At 45.8% G+C, this 16788-nt stretch overlaps 1 protein-coding gene across 1 annotated transcript in view; it reads left to right on the top strand.

Annotated features, from left to right (window-relative positions):
- Window positions 1–8151: 8151 nt before the first annotated feature.
- LOC103807758 (serine/threonine-protein kinase SIK2-like) overlaps window positions 8152–16788 on the top strand; it is a gene marked incomplete at its 5' end in the record, with an annotated part of 20526 nt that continues 11889 nt past the window's right edge. The window contains 3 exons of the mRNA XM_009080504.1: window positions 8152–8268; window positions 9753–9816; window positions 11339–11500. Of these exons, the coding sequence (XP_009078752.1) occupies window positions 8152–8268; window positions 9753–9816; window positions 11339–11500 (343 nt within the window). The remainder of the gene's footprint in view (window positions 8269–9752; window positions 9817–11338; window positions 11501–16788) is intronic.

Raw genomic sequence — 16788 nt, 5'->3', positions numbered from 1 at the left:
ACTGGGGGCTCAGCACAGCACTGGGGGTCGGGGGCTGCTCACAGCCGGTCCCCGTGGGGGCGGCTCGGGCTGCTCGCTGCTTTTGTCCCTTCCGGCACCTCCCGCAGAGAAGGAGGATATTTGATGTGCTGAGGCTGTGGAGCAGCAGCACTGATAGGTTTTCCTTCTGCCATCTCCCCGGGAAGGGCAGGAGGTGCCTCCCAGCCCGTGGCTCAGGCCCCGAGGATGCTCGGGGTGGGTTAGTTGGGGAGCACTTTGTGTTCACAGGGAAGGTTCAGACCTTGACTTGTGCCTGTCTTCATGTCCTGGATATTTTCTGGTGTGCAGCCCTGGGTTATCTGTTCCAGCCAAGGAACTTGTGTGTGTGCTGAATTCTTCAATACAGCATCCTGCAAGTTAACCAAATTGAACCTTTTTCAGTCTCTTTGTTTAACCACCCCCACGCATTACCCAGTGATTACTGCCTGGTGCTTTACCTAAACCAGAAATGATTGTCAGTCTGTGTGGACAGAATGTAGTCATGTTCCCTTTAAAGAAAACAAGGTGTCTGATGAGAGTAATGGCTCTGAAAGATCAGCTTCCTCCTAGATGTTCTTAGGTAGTTTTGGTCTCTGCACCTACTGTTAAGCTCTTTGTAAGCCTCTGGTTGCTCTCATTGTTTACTGAAGGGCTCACAGTGCTGCTCTGTACCAGACAAAAGTCATTAGAATGTTGTCCGAAGCACAGAGTGAAAACTCCAAAGACCTGCAATTATTCATCACTGTGGTCTTGTGTGGTAAAATCATTCCTAGAGGAATGGAAAAATGCTCTCAGTCTGGAGCTCAGCTAAGGGAAGTAAACCCACACCACTCTGGCCACGCAGTGATAGATGAGCTTTGCATCCCAGGGATTAAAAGACATTTCTCTCATTGCCTTATTTCTCAAGTTCTTAATAGACTTGATCCTTTCAAAGTTCTTCTTTGCTCTTACTGGAGAGCCAAGCAAAGCCCTCACAGTGTGAGAGTTTCCTTCCCAAGTTTGATGCCATGTGCCAAACTTGTGAATGCTTCCCTTGGAGGTAATAAGTTCTTATTTCTTCTGCACTTTGCGGTGGAGATGGAAGCTTTAATAGTTATTGTTATTGCAGTTTCAGAAAGTGTATTTGTTTAGCATTGTTCAACACAACAAAGGTTACAGAAAACCTAAACTCTGCTGTGATTCCTTCTTCTGTGTCCAGAGGATTTGCAGAATTCCAGTGCATTCTAATACAGTCTTGAATGTCTTTAACCAACTTTCCTGTCCAGTCTGAAGCCTTTTTATGCTCTGCATGATTTTTGCAGCAGGTTTGCCTGTCTTGGAGCTTTGTGTCAAGGAAGGTTTTGGAGCCTTGTCTTGGAGATTTGTGTTAAGGTCTTTGATTTTTCAGTGCAGCTGCATTGACTTTCTACAGTGGGAGAAGCAAAGAGTATTTGTCTGGAATGCAATTGCTGAGTTAGTTGCTGGAAGTATTTCCACGGTCTTTGAGGAAAGGGAACCCTGTACAGATTACTCCTGGTGATGTCAGAGGAAATGAATTTTAGCCAAGTACTGTTTGCAATAAGCACTTTGATCCTGGCCCACCTGACTTAGATCACCAAGCACATCAAGTGGAAGTCCTGCTGGTTGCTGTTCACGTTTCAAGCTTGTTCTAAACTTGCCTAAATTTCTTGACTTGCTAATTTCTCACATTCATCTGTGTCTTCACTCAAGTTCCAGTGGAAGAACATTCAGTTTTCAGGCTCTGCATAGGCTCTGCTTGTTGTGGCCTCAGGTCTGTCCTGCAGGAAGGTCTGTGCTGTGTGTTGGGACTTGCTCAGAAAAGCTATTTTTTAAATAGCTTAAAGACTCTTCCCTTGTCAGAATTTCTCCTGCACCTCCCTGTTTGAACCCTTTAAACCAGAACCTCTTTGCTGTTGAGCTTTTCTAGCACTGGGACTTTGAAACTGTATTTTATATGGCTTTGACCTATAAAATATTTGCTGATTTTTTTTTTTACACAACTCTGACTAGCCAAGAACCATCAAATTAAAACAGATGGGATCTTATTACCTTGAATGCCAGCACTTAGGGATTAGGCACAATCCATCCTTTTTATGGAAAACCTACATATAAAAGTGTTGCCATAAACTGTTAGCCAAGGAGAGGTGAGAATAAAGTGAATGAGCAGAAACGAAGCAGGAAAACAAGGCAGGGCAGGAAGGTGTGTGCAAACTCAGGAATCAGAACTTAGTGCAAAATTCCATGACTAAACAGCCCAACAGAAGTGTGAAAGTGAAGGGAAATGGGGGGATTGATATGGATTTGTAGTGATGGAACTAGGGCCTGACCCTCTTTGCTGGCTGGACTATCCAGGGTGCCCCAGAGTGGAACACGGTTGGACTCGACCTTTGCTTTGCTTGTTTGTGTGTTTGTTGCCATTTAAGTGGAGGACACGTGTTTTCCTGCCATGCTCCTTTATCCTCTTGCCCAGAAATCCTGTGATCCCAGGGAAACTTTTGTTAATGAGGCGTGGAAATAAGCAACATTTTCCCTCAGAAGGAGGAGAGGAGACAGAAAAGAGAACAAAAGCCAAAGATGGAAATTCACTTCTAGTGAAATGTGATTTGTGGAATAACAGAGAAAAGGTCTTGGAATTGGTGAAGGTGCTGCTTGGAAAAAGCACTGCACTTTCAGGATGAAGGAAGGTGTTTGTGAATAGGCTGTGTGAGAGAGTTGTGTTCCCCAAACCTCTGGAACTAACACCCCCAAGGGTCAGTCACACAGAGTGGAATATTGCCCATTGCTGCCCAGTTGGAACGAAGCCCTGGATGTCCCCAAGGGTCACAGCTCTGCTTGGGGCTGCTGAGTGTGTTACAGGTAGTACCAAACCAGCTCCTGCTACAGCTGTGGCAGCAGTTTGGGTGTGAGGGATCAGTTGTGCTCAGGGCCCTGTCCAAGTGCAAGGCACAAGCTCAGACAGCAGCTCCCTGTGCCACCCTGCACACAGGTTAGTGCAGTAATTCAGGGGGAAAATGACACTACTGCCAAAAAAAAAAGGGTCAGGGTGCTGGTTTACCTCTGTGCTCTCTGGATATGCTGCATGGAAGAGAGCAGGGACACAGGGAAGAGAGGAGGGACACATGGAAACAGAGTGGGAGCTCATACATGGCTCAGGTTGAGCATCAAGTGCTTCACCCTGAGGGAGGTAATGCTTTGACACATCTGTGCTGTCCCAAGACGTTGTTGGTACAGTCTGGAGTTGCTCCAGATTGCAGGAAGTTGTGTTAGTTGATTTTAATGCAGTTTGTCTGTTGTAAGAATGTGGTTACCGACTCAAATGTGCATTTCTGTGACCTCCCTGAAACCTTCCCTGGCAGGGACAAACCTCTGTTTGCAGGTGAACCTGTTGGGGGGTTGTGCTGTGGTTTGGGTGTTGGTTCTTTGCATTGGTTTTCCTTTGAAGAGTGAAATGAACAACACAAAAACAATGAAAACTGAAAGTCGCTGAAGAGTTGAGCTTTCATCCTTTTTTTTTTGACATGCATTTTGCCTTCACTGCTTGGAATTGCAATTCCCAGCTCCAGTTCTCTAGGCCTTTCCTAAGAGGGAAGGAAATAAGTGCTACTTTCATTAGAAGAAATCATGCGAGTTGCAAAGATATTTTGGACTGTAACTCTTCAAGCAGCAAAAACTGGTGATAGGGGAAAACAAGGGAAGGAACAGGATTCCCTTTGTGTTTTCCTAACTAATGTACTAACATTATAGATTGATATCCGGGATGGTTTTGTTTGTTTCTAGTTGTTGCTAGTAGTAGTTGGCAATATTTAGGAACAAAACACACTTTTCACTTAGGAAACTGTTCCATGGCTTGAAGGAGCTTCGCCACCTCTAAGAATTGCTTCCCTTTTTCCTGTCATCATGACACAGCTGAGCTCAGGGCCACGAGTTGCTGCTGCTGAATGCAGTTCCCTCTCACATCACATGGACATTGGGTTCAGAGAGGAGCAATGAGGCTGGGGAAGGGATTGGAGCACAAGTGGCATGAGGAGAGGCTGAGGGAGCTGGGGGTGTTCAGCCTGGAGAAGAGGAGGCTCAGGGGAGACCTTCTCACCCTCTGCAACTCCCTGACAGGAGGTTGGAGTCAGGTGGGGGTTGGTCTCTTCTCCCAGGCAACCAGCAGCAGGACAAGAGGGCATAGACTCAAGCTCTGCCAGGGGAGGGTTAGGTTGGATCTTAGGAAGAGATTTTTTCCAGAGAGAGTGCTCAGACATTGGAATGTGCTGCCCAAGGAGGTGGTGGATTCACCATCCCTGGAGGTTTTCAAGCTGAGCCTGGATGTGGCACTTAGTGCCATGGTCTGGTGACCACAGTAGGGTTGGATTGATGATCCTGGAGTTCTTTTCCAACCAGGTTGATTCTAGGATTAGGAAGATATTGCTGGGGTTTAAGCATTTCCAAGTGGTTCTTCTCTAAATCTCCTCTGGTCCTGGGAAGATGAGTGAAAGCTGAAGATGCAGAACAGAGGGAGATGTCTAATCTGCATCTGAGGTGGCAGCAGAGGTGGAAGCTGCTGCTGTGCTGCTTCTCCTCTGGAAGCTGCACATATCTAACAGACACATTGTGCCCATATAGAATATACACACTGAGAGTTGTGCAAGGATTGCAAAGAGCAAAGTGTTTTCCTTCAGTAACCTTTTACTCTATGTCCAAAACCAACTGCTTAATAGTCCCAAGTAACTCCACATCGTAAGACAGGACATGATTTGATGTTTGTGGTGGGTTTTAAGCTACAAATCTATTTAAACTGGTATCTGTGGGTACATACCCTATGCCTTTCTGAGTCCAGTGGTGGTGGCTGTCGAGTGAGGGAGGTAGCTCAGGTCTAGTTTGGGGTTTTTTACAGATTACAGATGTGATGCAGCTTTGAATACGATGCCAGGGAGCTCATAGAGACACTGCTTGTTCCACTCTGCTCCCACACAATGTGTTCCAACATTTGCAAAGTCCTGTGTAAGTTTTCAAGCCCCGTGGCTGCCTGCAGAGCTCAGTGCTAACACAGAGCATTTTGTGATGCTGTCAGGACTCTCTGGTGGTATCTTCATGGGAGCACTCGAGCCCCTGATGCACCAGGGATGGATGTCAGGGTTTATAACTCAGGGAGTGTTTGTGCAGACAATGTAGGACGTTACTGGGTACTCCCATGCAGTGTTAACCTCCTGTGACCCGCTCTACATCTACACACCCTTCTATCCGTGGCATGGGGAGCTAAGGAAATGCTGCAGAACTAGGCAAAGAGGATTTTTCTGGAGCTGTGAGTGAGCTGGAGACTTGTTCTCTTGCAGAAGGTTTTGGTTTCTGTCTCTCAACAGCCTTTGAGAGTTGTTTCATTTTAAGCGTATGCGGCAAGGAGATAGGAGGGGAAACTTCTGGAAAAGGAAGAAAGTAGGAAACATTGGAACATGATTCACTGTTCTTGGCCAGAAAGTGCAGTGGAGGTTACAGCAGGATCTGCAGCTATGATTCCCAAATTTATATCACCCGTTCTCTCTTTGTTACTCTTTTTTTCTGTGCTGCTTTCCTCCAATCCCAGTTTACTCAGGAAGTAAGAGCTGCTCGAGGATTTTAACTATGTAAAGATGAAAAATGCTTATTTTTATTTAGTTGTATGAAATGACTTCTGAGTAACTGCCATGATTACATAGCTGCAGAGTCTGATTAACCCTGGGAAACATAAAGCTGCAGTAGGCACAAACTGAAGTGGAATTGGAAGTAATTCATCTTTCAAACTGAAGAAGGACAGATGAGTTATCTTGGTTTTTCTGGGGAAATGGATACTTTTGTTATCTGGGAAACCCAAGTTAAGAACTGCTGAACTCTCTGTGGCTGTAGGAGCTGAGAACTGCAGCACTGAGGATAATGCCTGAGATCTCTGGAGTTCTTTATCTCCCAGACTGGAGATACCTGGAGTGGGAGATGCATTACCACTCTGTGATAGGAATGTCAGATTGAATCCTTTCATTGGGGGGTAAATAAACCATGGGCTCCAGTCCTCTGGAATCTGGAGGTCACCCAAGTAACAGCTACAAACTGGGAGAGGTGTGGAGAAGGAAGGAGAAACCAGTTTGTGCCTCTGGTTGATTGCAGAGAGTGTGCAAAACGGCTTAGAGGAAGGGCAGAAAAGTGACACATGTTGTTTGCAATAAACATTTCCTGATGTCTGAGGATTGGGTCTGGGTTTGGTGGTTTGTTGTGATTGCTTTGACACTCTGTAGCTTTCTAGGGAAGTGATTTCTGGGTAGGCTTAGAAATGTGCCTGCAAAAAATCAACAATAACCAGGAGTCATTTTATGAGGTGTGAGCTCAAAGCAGGCCAGGGAGACTGAGAGGTGTGTGCCTGAGTGCTGCTTTGTGCTGAAGCTCATGGCTGAGTGTTTGCATCCTCTGCTGCCACATGGCATTGCTCACATTTGATTCCTACCAAGGTTATATTTCCAAGGTCTGTACAAACCCCAAGTGTGGCTGGAAGGAAAGGGAGAACAAATAGAAGCAGAAGGAGGTGATTCACATATTTGGTTTGTATGGTTTGTGTCTTCATAGTGAAAACACAGAAACCTTCAAAGGGAGACTTGGCATTCTATGGGATTTGCCACCCTGAGCATCTCTGTTCCCTGAGCATCACCATTCCCTGAGCATCTCTGTTCCCTGTGCTCCTCAGCTTCCTGCTCTGAACAGTAAAGGCTGTGGAATAACTTGTCATTCGTGGTCTAAATGCTGTAGGATGTGAATCTTTTTTGCTTGTTTTAATGACTGGACATAGCAGTATCCCCATAAATGGGTTTTGATAAAACTGGTTTAGTGAGTCCTATGTGATTTAAAAGACATTGCCTAAGTTTTGTAGACGTTGTTTAAAAACTAGTCCCACACTTCTCTTCTGAAGAAAGTTTTTGTGTGTTTGCTTTGGCTAACAGTGTTGTTCTGCTGCAGCTCTCTCAGTGCCTGCTGCATCTTACAAGCAAACCTAAATTTCCCCTGATTACAGTTCGTTCTCTCAGAGCAAAATCTTATTTTTCTGGTGGTTGGGGAAGACAAGTGACTTTTAAAGAGGTTATCAAGCAAGAGCAGCCTGAGACGAGTCAATAAGTAGTTAATTGTGAATTCAGGTGGGTCCATAATCAGTGTTGGTGCAGATAATGAGGTTCACCTCCCGTGGATTCCTGTCTCCTGCACAGCAGCTGTCTCCCATGTTCAGCAGTTTGTGAAATGCTGTTATAATTGGAAGCATTTGTGTGACTTATATTGTTTGCTCCTGCTTCAGCATTAATAATGTGATAGTCAGGGCGGATAAACACCAGGGATAACTCAGTGCTCTTTGGTGTTGTTATGGTTTTTACAGTGGCAACGTTTTACTTTCTTTTTGGTTTAGATTTGCTTTTTCCATGTCTTGGCTTTGAGCTCTTTAGGCTCCTAACATGTTACCTTCCCTTTGCAGGGACTGGCTGAAAACAAGGTCAATAGGACCACGATCTGTTTTCTAGATTAATTGAGATATTAGGTATAATTATCTCTACAATTATGTAGATGTTATACATTAGAAAAAAATTTCTCTCTGTGGTTTGCTAAATGTATCCATAGTTTCTCCTCTGAAGGGATGACCTGCAGATGTCCTTTTGGAGCAGCATATTCATTACAGTTGAACATGTTGAGCCTACATGGATCCTCCTCAGTTTGGCTATTTGTGTCGAGCCAACAGTTCTGCTCACTTTAAAATACCATTTTGCACTTGTGGGATTTAAACTGACTCCAGCAATGGACACATTAGGCTTCTGAACACCTTTTGCCACTGTTCCCACCTGCTGCTGACACAGGACATTGTGCACCTGGAGCAGTGACCTCCCTGCCCTGTTCTGTGGCTCCATTCCATGGAAAACTTGCTTTTTCTGCCATGCTGCTGTGGGTAATAGTCCTGCAGCCACTTACTGAGACTCCTGACACGTTCAGTGCTGTCCTGCTGCATTTTGGAGTGTGGCATTAGTATTCCTGAACCCTGGGAAAGCCTCCAGTTCTCTGGGCTTGCATTATTCCTTTTCTAATGAGGATAAACTAATGAGGGACTCGTTGGGGAGTTTGAATCTCACTTTTGCACTTTGTCTGCAGGTGGCAATAAAAATCATTGACAAGTCTCAGCTGGATGCTGTGAATCTGGAGAAGATCTACAGGGAAGTGCAGATAATGAAGATGCTTGATCACCCACACATCATAAAGCTCTACCAGGTAGGGGCAGTGGTGGCTTTTCCCCCTTCTCCCCCATCTCTTTTGCTCCTGGCTGAATTCTTCAGACAAGGAAAACTCTTGAAGGTTTTTAATTATGCCTTCTTTTTTTTTTTTTTTTCAGTACACATAGTTTTAAATGTAGGTTTGGTTTATATTGTGTCTCTTCTGCTCCATTCTCTGTTCCTGCTGGCATAAGGCAAAAAGTTGGAGGTTGTTGGCATTGCTGCTTTATTTAACTCTTGCCTTCAAGGCTTTCCTGAGGATATTCCCTCTGGGATCTCCTTGTTAGTGTTTAACAAACAGAGACACACACTCTTGTCTCAAATACTCCTGACTCAGCAGGCACATGGTGATTTCTTTATGCTAGAACATTGAATTTAAGTTCATCTGATGATGTCTCTAAAGGCAAATGAGCACAAGGACTTGGACCTGATGATGTCTCTAAAGGCAAACTGAGCACAAGGACTGGGACCTGTGCTGAATAAAGGTGAAGATCCCAGTTCAGACTAGTTTAGCTTTAATTTCATCCTCTGGAAAGAGACTGGCCCTTCAGCTTTAAAACACTCACTCCCCAAGTAGAAGTGATGTTAGGGAGTTAAATTGCTAACCAGTTTGAGCAATATCTCCCACAGTTCCTTCTGAATGATGGACAACACACAGAAATGGTAGGGCAGAGTCTGAGAACAGCTCAGTGACTGGAGAACACTGGCAGAGAGGGGAATTGTTCTGTGGTGCTTAGCCCATCACTGCTGGGGGATTGGCTGGTGAAAGGTGCACTGGGATAGAGGAGTTTATTGCTAAAACAGCCCTGAGGTTGTCTCACTGGTCACTGCACTGTGAGGTGCTGAATTGGCTCATGCCAAGGAGCCACTGAGGATTGTCAGAGCTGGGTAATGGTGAGATTTAGAATGGATCCATATCCATGTAATCCCCAAGCTGTGGCAGCTTCCTGCCTCCAAAGGCTGGTTCAAAACACTTTCCAAACTGGTTTGATACAGACATTGCAGTCAGGATCTGCTCAGCTGCTTTAAACAAAGGTGCAGGAGGAGCTGAAGAACTTCCACCTCCTTGTCTTGTTCTCTGGTAGTTCTGCTGGTTTCTCACTGTATCTTTCAGGATTTGCCCTCTGAAAGGAGCTTGTTTGATCAGTTCCTCTGGTGCTCTCAAGCTTGTGCCCAGATAAAATGCAAATATCCAATCCACCAAGGTCTTGTCCACAGGCAGCTGATGCTGAACTGTTGTACTGAGGTAGCTGAATAGGCCCAAAATGTGTTGAAATTGTTGTGCTGTACTGAAGGCAAGTCCAAAATGACTTTTTGAAGTGGAGGACTTGTCACTTTCAGTGAATCTTTCCATTCTGGAGCAAGGCAAAGACTTTCATACCTTTAGCAGAAGAGAACCATGAAAATGAGGCTCCACTTGGGTGTTTGTCTGCTTTGTGCTCTTCCCACAAGCAATCTCATGTGTGATTTCTCCATCAACAGGTGATGGAGACCAAAAGCATGTTGTACCTTGTGACAGAATTTGCCAAAAATGGAGAAATTTTCGGTAAGAAGAGAATCATTTCATGTTCAGCATCTGAATGCATGTTGGTCTCTGTGCAGCTAAGGATCTTTTGGGGTCTATTATTTGAGACTTCTTATTTCTATCCAGTTTTTTTCTCAATTCATTCTTTTTCCTGATTGTTAGAGTGATTTCTGAGTGGCTTTTGTAACTGAGGACATTCTGCTGTGTATGGATTTGCCACTCTCTATGTCTGGGGAGGAGGAACAGAGTCCAGCTGGTGTCCACATTCTCAGTGCCCCTCATTTCTGCTGTCTTGAAGTGGTTTCTGTGCCCAGGGACTGGCACACTGCCTGCATCCCATTCCCAGCCTTTCCTATTTGCACTCTGGTTAATGCACAAACAGGATCCAGCCCTTAGTGAGACATGGTGTGTTCTGCTCCTCCAGCACAGAGAGTGGTGATTGCAGCATAAATGACCTGTTCCACGCAGGCTGCGAGACCTGGTGGAATCCTCAAGTGGCCAAGGTGGTTTGGAACCTTTAAATAAACCCTGACAGGCCAAAGCCATGGAGCAAAGGACAGCTTGGATTCATTGGTGTGTGCTGCACTGCTAACAAACGCTGGATTAACAGCTCCCTGGGCTGGCTCATGCTCAGGGTAATTTAGTTTGTGCCTTTGATATCTGACTTCACCTTGATATCATATGATTTGTCAGTCACTTTGTGACTGAATGATATTTAGCTTGCAAATATTGTGATCTCCCCTCACTGCCAGGCGTGTGTTTGTTCTTGTGCTGTGCCAAGTTAAACCAGATGAAAGCGTTTGAAGCCTTGGGTAGGTTAGAAGCTCTGAGGAGAGTTTCCAGGTCTGCAGGTCCCAGAGATCAGATTTGATCGTAAAGAAAGAAAAGTTTAAATGAAAATACCGTCGTATTTTACTACAAAATGCCACAAAACACAAGCTGACAAAGGCAGGTCTCCTGCTGGGGAGTTGTGCTGGGAAGGTGATTCTGCTTGGAGCATACAACCACCTCAGAACAGATGATTGATCACTGGGTACAGAATCTATAATCATTTGCTGCTCCTTGGCCATTCCCTACATTCTTTGTAGCATGCTGAAGGTCATCCTAAACCCATCCTGGCAGCTCATTCTTTGATCTGATGCTCCTAAGAGATAGAATTGGCTCTAGAAGCTGTTTCTGCTAAGACTCACAGAGCTGCTGCTCCCCTGGGTTTGCTCCTGAGGATAAATGAAACTTATGGAGCTCCATGTCTCTCTAGTATTGAGGAGTCTAGAACTGGGCAAAGCACTCTGAGGCTGCTCCAGGAGCTCCATGTCCCTCTGGTCCTGAGGAGCCAGAACTGGACACAGCACTCTGGAGCTGCTCCAGGAGCTCCATGTCCCTCTGGTCCTGAGGCCCCAGAACACAACACAACACTCCAGATGTGCCTCAGGAGGGCTGAGCAGAGGGGCAGGATCACCTGCCTTGCCCTTCCCAGTGCAGCCCAGGATAACAACCATGCCATTTGAGGCTGTCCCTTGCTGCCCCTGGTTTCTCTCCACAGACTACCTGGCCAGCCACGGCCGCCTGAGCGAGTCCGAGGCCAGGCGTAAGTTCTGGCAGATCCTGTCTGCAGTGGAGTATTGCCATGGCAGGAAGATTGTGCACCGTGACCTGAAGGCTGAAAATCTGCTGCTTGACAACAACATGAACATCAAAATAGCAGGTAAATGCAGACGAGATCCAACAAGACCTTTTTGTGAAGGTTCCTCTGGTAATTCAGCTGCTGCTGCTGCCCAAGACATCCTGTTTTGCTTAAGTCCCAGTGGTGATACTTATGGTGATAAGTGATGGACAGCACAGTGCATGTAGCTAAAATATTTCTTACATTAGCTTCATTATACTTTCAAGGAAAAAAAAAGAGGGAATAATTTGTAGAGTTGCAGACATTTCTTGTGGGTGTCACAACACGTCTGTGATGCTGCCAGATGTTGGGGTTAAAGCAGAGTTCATCAAATAACTTCTCTCAACAGAAGGAAAACTCAAATGGAAGCTTATTGATTTCTTTTGCTTTTTGCATGCATGATTTCATTTTAATTATAAATTTAGACACAGCAGATGTTGCTAGCAATGGAAATCATTTTCATTCCAATTCCACCAATCCTTCCATGCTGATTTCAGCCCAGTGAGACTGGAAATGGGAGAAGTAGGGAATATCTTGGTTTGGGGAGGTGATGTATGGATTTGGGGCCTGTTGAACTCAAGACATCACTGCCACAGGAGCAGCAAGGGCAGGCTGAGAGCAGCCAGCAGCTGGTTTTGAAGCAGTGAGGTTGCCTGTTCTGGGAAGGAAGTGACTCCACAGCCAGTCAGGCTGAGAAAAGTAAAGTGACAAAACATTTCTGATCATTGCTGGATTATTTTACCCTTTCACTTCCTTCCTGGCCCTTCTGATATGGTGAAAGGGCTTTGATACCTCATTGAGCCTGGTGGGTTCATCAGCACTCCCATTTGTGGAGGGTTTTTCCTTTCCTCCTTTCAGACTTGCATTTCTCTCCAGCAGCTCTCAGTTGTCAGAGCACCAGATTTGACCCAGAGCAATCAGATTTATGGCTGACAGACAATTTATTGACCAGGACAATGTATGCCTTCAGTAAACAGTGTGTCTGAGGGCTGCAAGTCACCCACTTGCTCTGAGTAACTGAACTAAATGGAAGAAAGGTTTTGTGCTGTTTTTCCCCTGAGCTTCCCTCACCTTCTCCCCATTTTCACCAGCACATTCTCTGCCTTCTCACTTCTCCCCCTCCACATCAGTGTTCTGCTCTGTAGCTTGTCATGCTCAGCCTGGCACAGTTTTTCAGGGCTCCTCAGGGGTCTCAGCTGTGCTGGCACAGAGCTGTACCCAGAGGTATTCCTTTCCTGGGTCCCTGCCCCCCTGAACACTGCAGTGTGAGCATGACACAGGCTCACACAAACACTCCTTCAAAGGCATCTCAGGGGACCTGTTAAGCAAAGAAAGGTTAGAGCCATGAACTGCTCTGTCACAGGGAATTTCAATGCTCAGGTTCCCCAGGGACTCAAGTAAAAGCCCTGATAAATGGGAGTCACCAGATTCCATCAGCTGCTGCTGTCTCCTTCCTCCTTGTCTCAGCTGCTCTCATGCTCTACTTCTCTGTTACAGAGAGTTAATTACAGGTGGTCTGTATGCAAATGATCACATTAACTGGCACTGATTTCTTCCATGGCTCTTTGTCAAAGCTTTATCAGACTGATGGCAATTCCCATGTCCAGCTTGGCTGGGAAAGTAGCTGGAGGAAAGCTAAGGGTATGCTAAGGACTTTGTGGTGCTTTGTGCTGAGTCAGTTGATTTTTTCCTGTAAAGGAGCTGATGAATTCACAGGACATCTCTCTGTGCTTTGGGAGGTACCTGGTGCTCTGCACATCCCTGGGAACAGCCTCTGCCAGTCATTGATATTCCTCACAGCTCATTTGTCAAGCTGTGGAAGAGCAGAGGGCAGGCAGGATCCCAGCTCAGAGAGCTGGAATTAGCCTCTAATTGGAATTACTCTAAGAATTGAAAATCAGCACAGTAACTGATGAGTTCCTGTGCTCCAGCTCTGCACTGTCAGTGTTTGCACTGGGCCCCAGCACTGCATGAGGCTCTCCCTTGCACTATGAAATACCCACAGGGATATACTCACAGCCATTCCAGGCTATTCCCAACTTCCAATGCACCTCTTGATTCACTCTGATGCTGCTAAGAGTTTTGCTGAAGCTTTTACAATATGATAATGTTTAGTCAGATACCAAAACATGCATAAAGTTACCTCTGTATTTCACCCAGCAGGAGAATAGACTGTGATTGAAAAATAAGACCCTAAAACTGTGAGCTGCTGACAGTGTCACCCTTGAGACCTGAACAAGGAGTCTGGATTGAAATAGTTAGTGTTCATACTGCTCTGAAAGGAAAGGCATAGATAGAGTTCAAAAGATCATTCAGTCTTAGTAACTGGGCAAGAAACAGAGGCTGTGTAAAGACCTTGAGGTGTGAGCTTTGGGAGTGATGTCCCAGTGGTTAGGAGCAAAACCCTCAAGTTTTAGCAGAAGTACTAAAAATGAAGGTTTTAAAGGGATCAAACATCTCCTGAGAAGGTTGCAGCAGGAAGAGGTTTGACACTGAATTTGCTTAGTTTAGCACTGGCAAGGTAAACCTTGCTGGTTCTTCCCATGGAGAGCTGGATTGGTTGTGTCACCTTCACCTTTTGCTGGGTCTTGAGGGGATCAGAGGGGCTGATTTCAGTTCCTGATCACTGACACACTGAGCTGCCACTGAATCCAACTTGCTCATTGTGAGTGAAACATCTGTGCACTTGTGGCAGTTAAATCCAGCCTGGCCTTGAGGATGGAATAATGAGCTGCTCTCTACTTGCAGCCCCAGAACTGCCTCGGAGCTGTGTGCAGCACTCAGGCCATGCTGGTGGCAAAGCCTCTGTGTGTGAAGCAGCCCAGGTAGCAGAGACTGTTATTTTGAAGGAGGTTGTAGTGCTGGTTTGTCTTGCTGGTGGACAGTAAAATATGCATTGACGTCAGAAGTGGCTGATCAGCATTCAGGCCGTGAAGTGGGTCAGGTTTGTTTCTGCCACACTCATACCTTGCCTTTATCAGCACCTCACTCCCCATTATCTCCTTGGCTCACATTACTAGTCCAACAAAAGATCCCTGTGGCTCTCTGCAGCCAGGCAGATTGAATTCTGGGGGTAATTTTAGAAGAATGGATTAATTATAGCTCTGGAGCTTGTATCCCTTCTGAAGGATTTCAGAGGTACAAATTAGAGCCTCCCTCGGCCTGCTCCATGCACAGCACAACTTGCAGTGGCTCTGGCAGGGAACTTCCATTGCTCAAATTGCAAACAGGGCTGAAATCTCAGGCTGTTTCCATTTTTAACGGGAAAACAGATTCCATTTCCATGATGTATGTTCAAAAAATTATACCTTCGCAATTCAAGATTATTCTAAAGGGGGTAATGAGATTGAGAAACCAAATACCACAACTGTGGAGAGCCAATATTTGCAGATTGCACAAACACGGAGTTTATTCAGCTGAACACAATGCTGCAAATGATGGCATTTTTCAACGTGCATATTCAGGCAAAAGTGAAGAAGATCACTCCATTATGTAATCTCAGGCCTCTGCTAATGAGTCCAATTCCAGTCCTTTGAGAATTCTGGGGCTGGCATATGTTGTTTGTCAGGGTTGGCATATTTTTTCCCCTTAAACATCAGCGATGTTAAAATCCCTTTCTCTGGAGTGAGAGATTTTAGCTGGTTTTGAGTTAAAAATGACCACCTTGGAGCAAGGGTGATTGTGGCAGAGCAGCAAGTGGCGAGCAGAGCCAAGGTGGAAGAGGGAAGAGAGAGACTGAGGGAGTGATTTTGTGCTTAGTTGAATCCTGCCCATTCTAACACTCCAAAATGTGGGACGACCAAGCTGACAGTGCAGAGGAAGCCCAGTGGACCAAACCTCCAGGATCCTAGCTAAATTGGCATGGTTTTCATGGATGCTATCACTTCTGGAGCTCTTCAGTAGTTCACCTACCCCAGGCACACAGACTGGTGAAGAATTTGGTGCAGACTGGTGAGGAGTTCCACACTGAGTGGCTCACCCAGTGCCAGGGAGAGCACACCAGTCCTGTACCCTGTTCCCCTTGTCCCCAGCCCCAGCAGGCAGCAGTGCTGTGCCAGTGCTTGCCCAGTGCATCCTTGGCTACTCCTTCCAGTATCAATTTATAGCCCTTTCATTCACGAATTTGCCTAACAAAGCTCAGTCATCTGTGCTGTCACAAGACCCTCAGGTGCCAGCCAAGTGCTGCTCTGCCACCCAGTTCACACTGTCTGGGCAGTGTGAGCTCTGTAGTTCTCTTGCTCAGGGAGCAAAGGTAACAGCCTGGCAAGGATCGAGATGTTCTTGCTCTTGAGGTAATTCTGGTAACCATAAATAGAATTATTATGTGTAAATAAAGCAGGTAAAGATAATAGTGACATAAACCTGAGGCTTCTCTTACACTGATCACTCCTAGACTTTGTTCTGGTTTCTTTCTGAAGTGACTTCCAGGTGTTCACACCCACCCAAGAGATAATTAAATCCAGGCTGGATAGGCAAAGTGTCACTTTCTTAGGAACCAAAATACTTGTCTTTCCAAGCAGGTCATGCATTCTTCAACTGTGCTTACAAATATGTGTGCTTGTACTTGTGGATCTGATAGGAGGATTTATGAGGGTGGCACCTGAGTAAGAGCTGCAGTTCAGAGATAAACCTGATGTTTATCTGCAGAACTAAGAGGATGTTGAAAATGTGACAAATCCAAGATAAGTGAAAGGAGAAATCAGATTTAATGACACCTACACAGAATGGCAAAAAGCTTCTGAGAGGAGAAATTGCTTTGTCTCCTGAAGTATTGTCGAGGTTGCCAAGCCAATTACGTGTGGAGAAAAGTCTCCTCAAAGAGAATGAAACAAAATGCACAACAGAAGTCTGGCTGAGATGGGAACAAGGCAGTGACACACGGGGACTGGGGGAGGCTGTGGTAGAAGATTGTTGTTTCTCCCTCTTGTTACACCCAAAGATGCAGTTGTTTCAGAGCTGAATTCAGATTAGATATTAGGAAAAATATTTTCACTGTTAGGGTGTTTAGGCACTGGAATGTTGCCCAGGGAGGTGGAGGAGTCACCATCCCAGGAGGAGTCTGGATCTGGTGCTGGAGGAGATGGTTTAGGAGTGACAGCAGTGACAGGTTAAGGGTTGGACTCAGAGGTCTCCTCCAACCCTGATGGTTCTATGATTCTGTGAAGGAGGATGTGGAAGGAAGGACAGCAAGGATGGGACATTCCCTGCTCCCTGAGTGGATCTGGAATGTGGGCTGACCTTGGCCGTTGGCAGTGACGTGCTACGCTGTGCTGTGATGTAACTGCTCATGGGGCCTGCTGTGTGCTTTGACACTGGGCTGCATCTCGTGG

This window comes from Acanthisitta chloris, unplaced genomic scaffold, assembly GCF_000695815.1.
Source record: "Acanthisitta chloris isolate BGI_N310 unplaced genomic scaffold, ASM69581v1 scaffold41158, whole genome shotgun sequence".
Lineage (NCBI taxonomy): Eukaryota > Metazoa > Chordata > Aves > Passeriformes > Acanthisittidae > Acanthisitta > Acanthisitta chloris.
The sequence above is the reverse complement of the archived record's forward strand: the minus strand, read 5'-3'. Positions and strand labels throughout refer to the sequence as shown.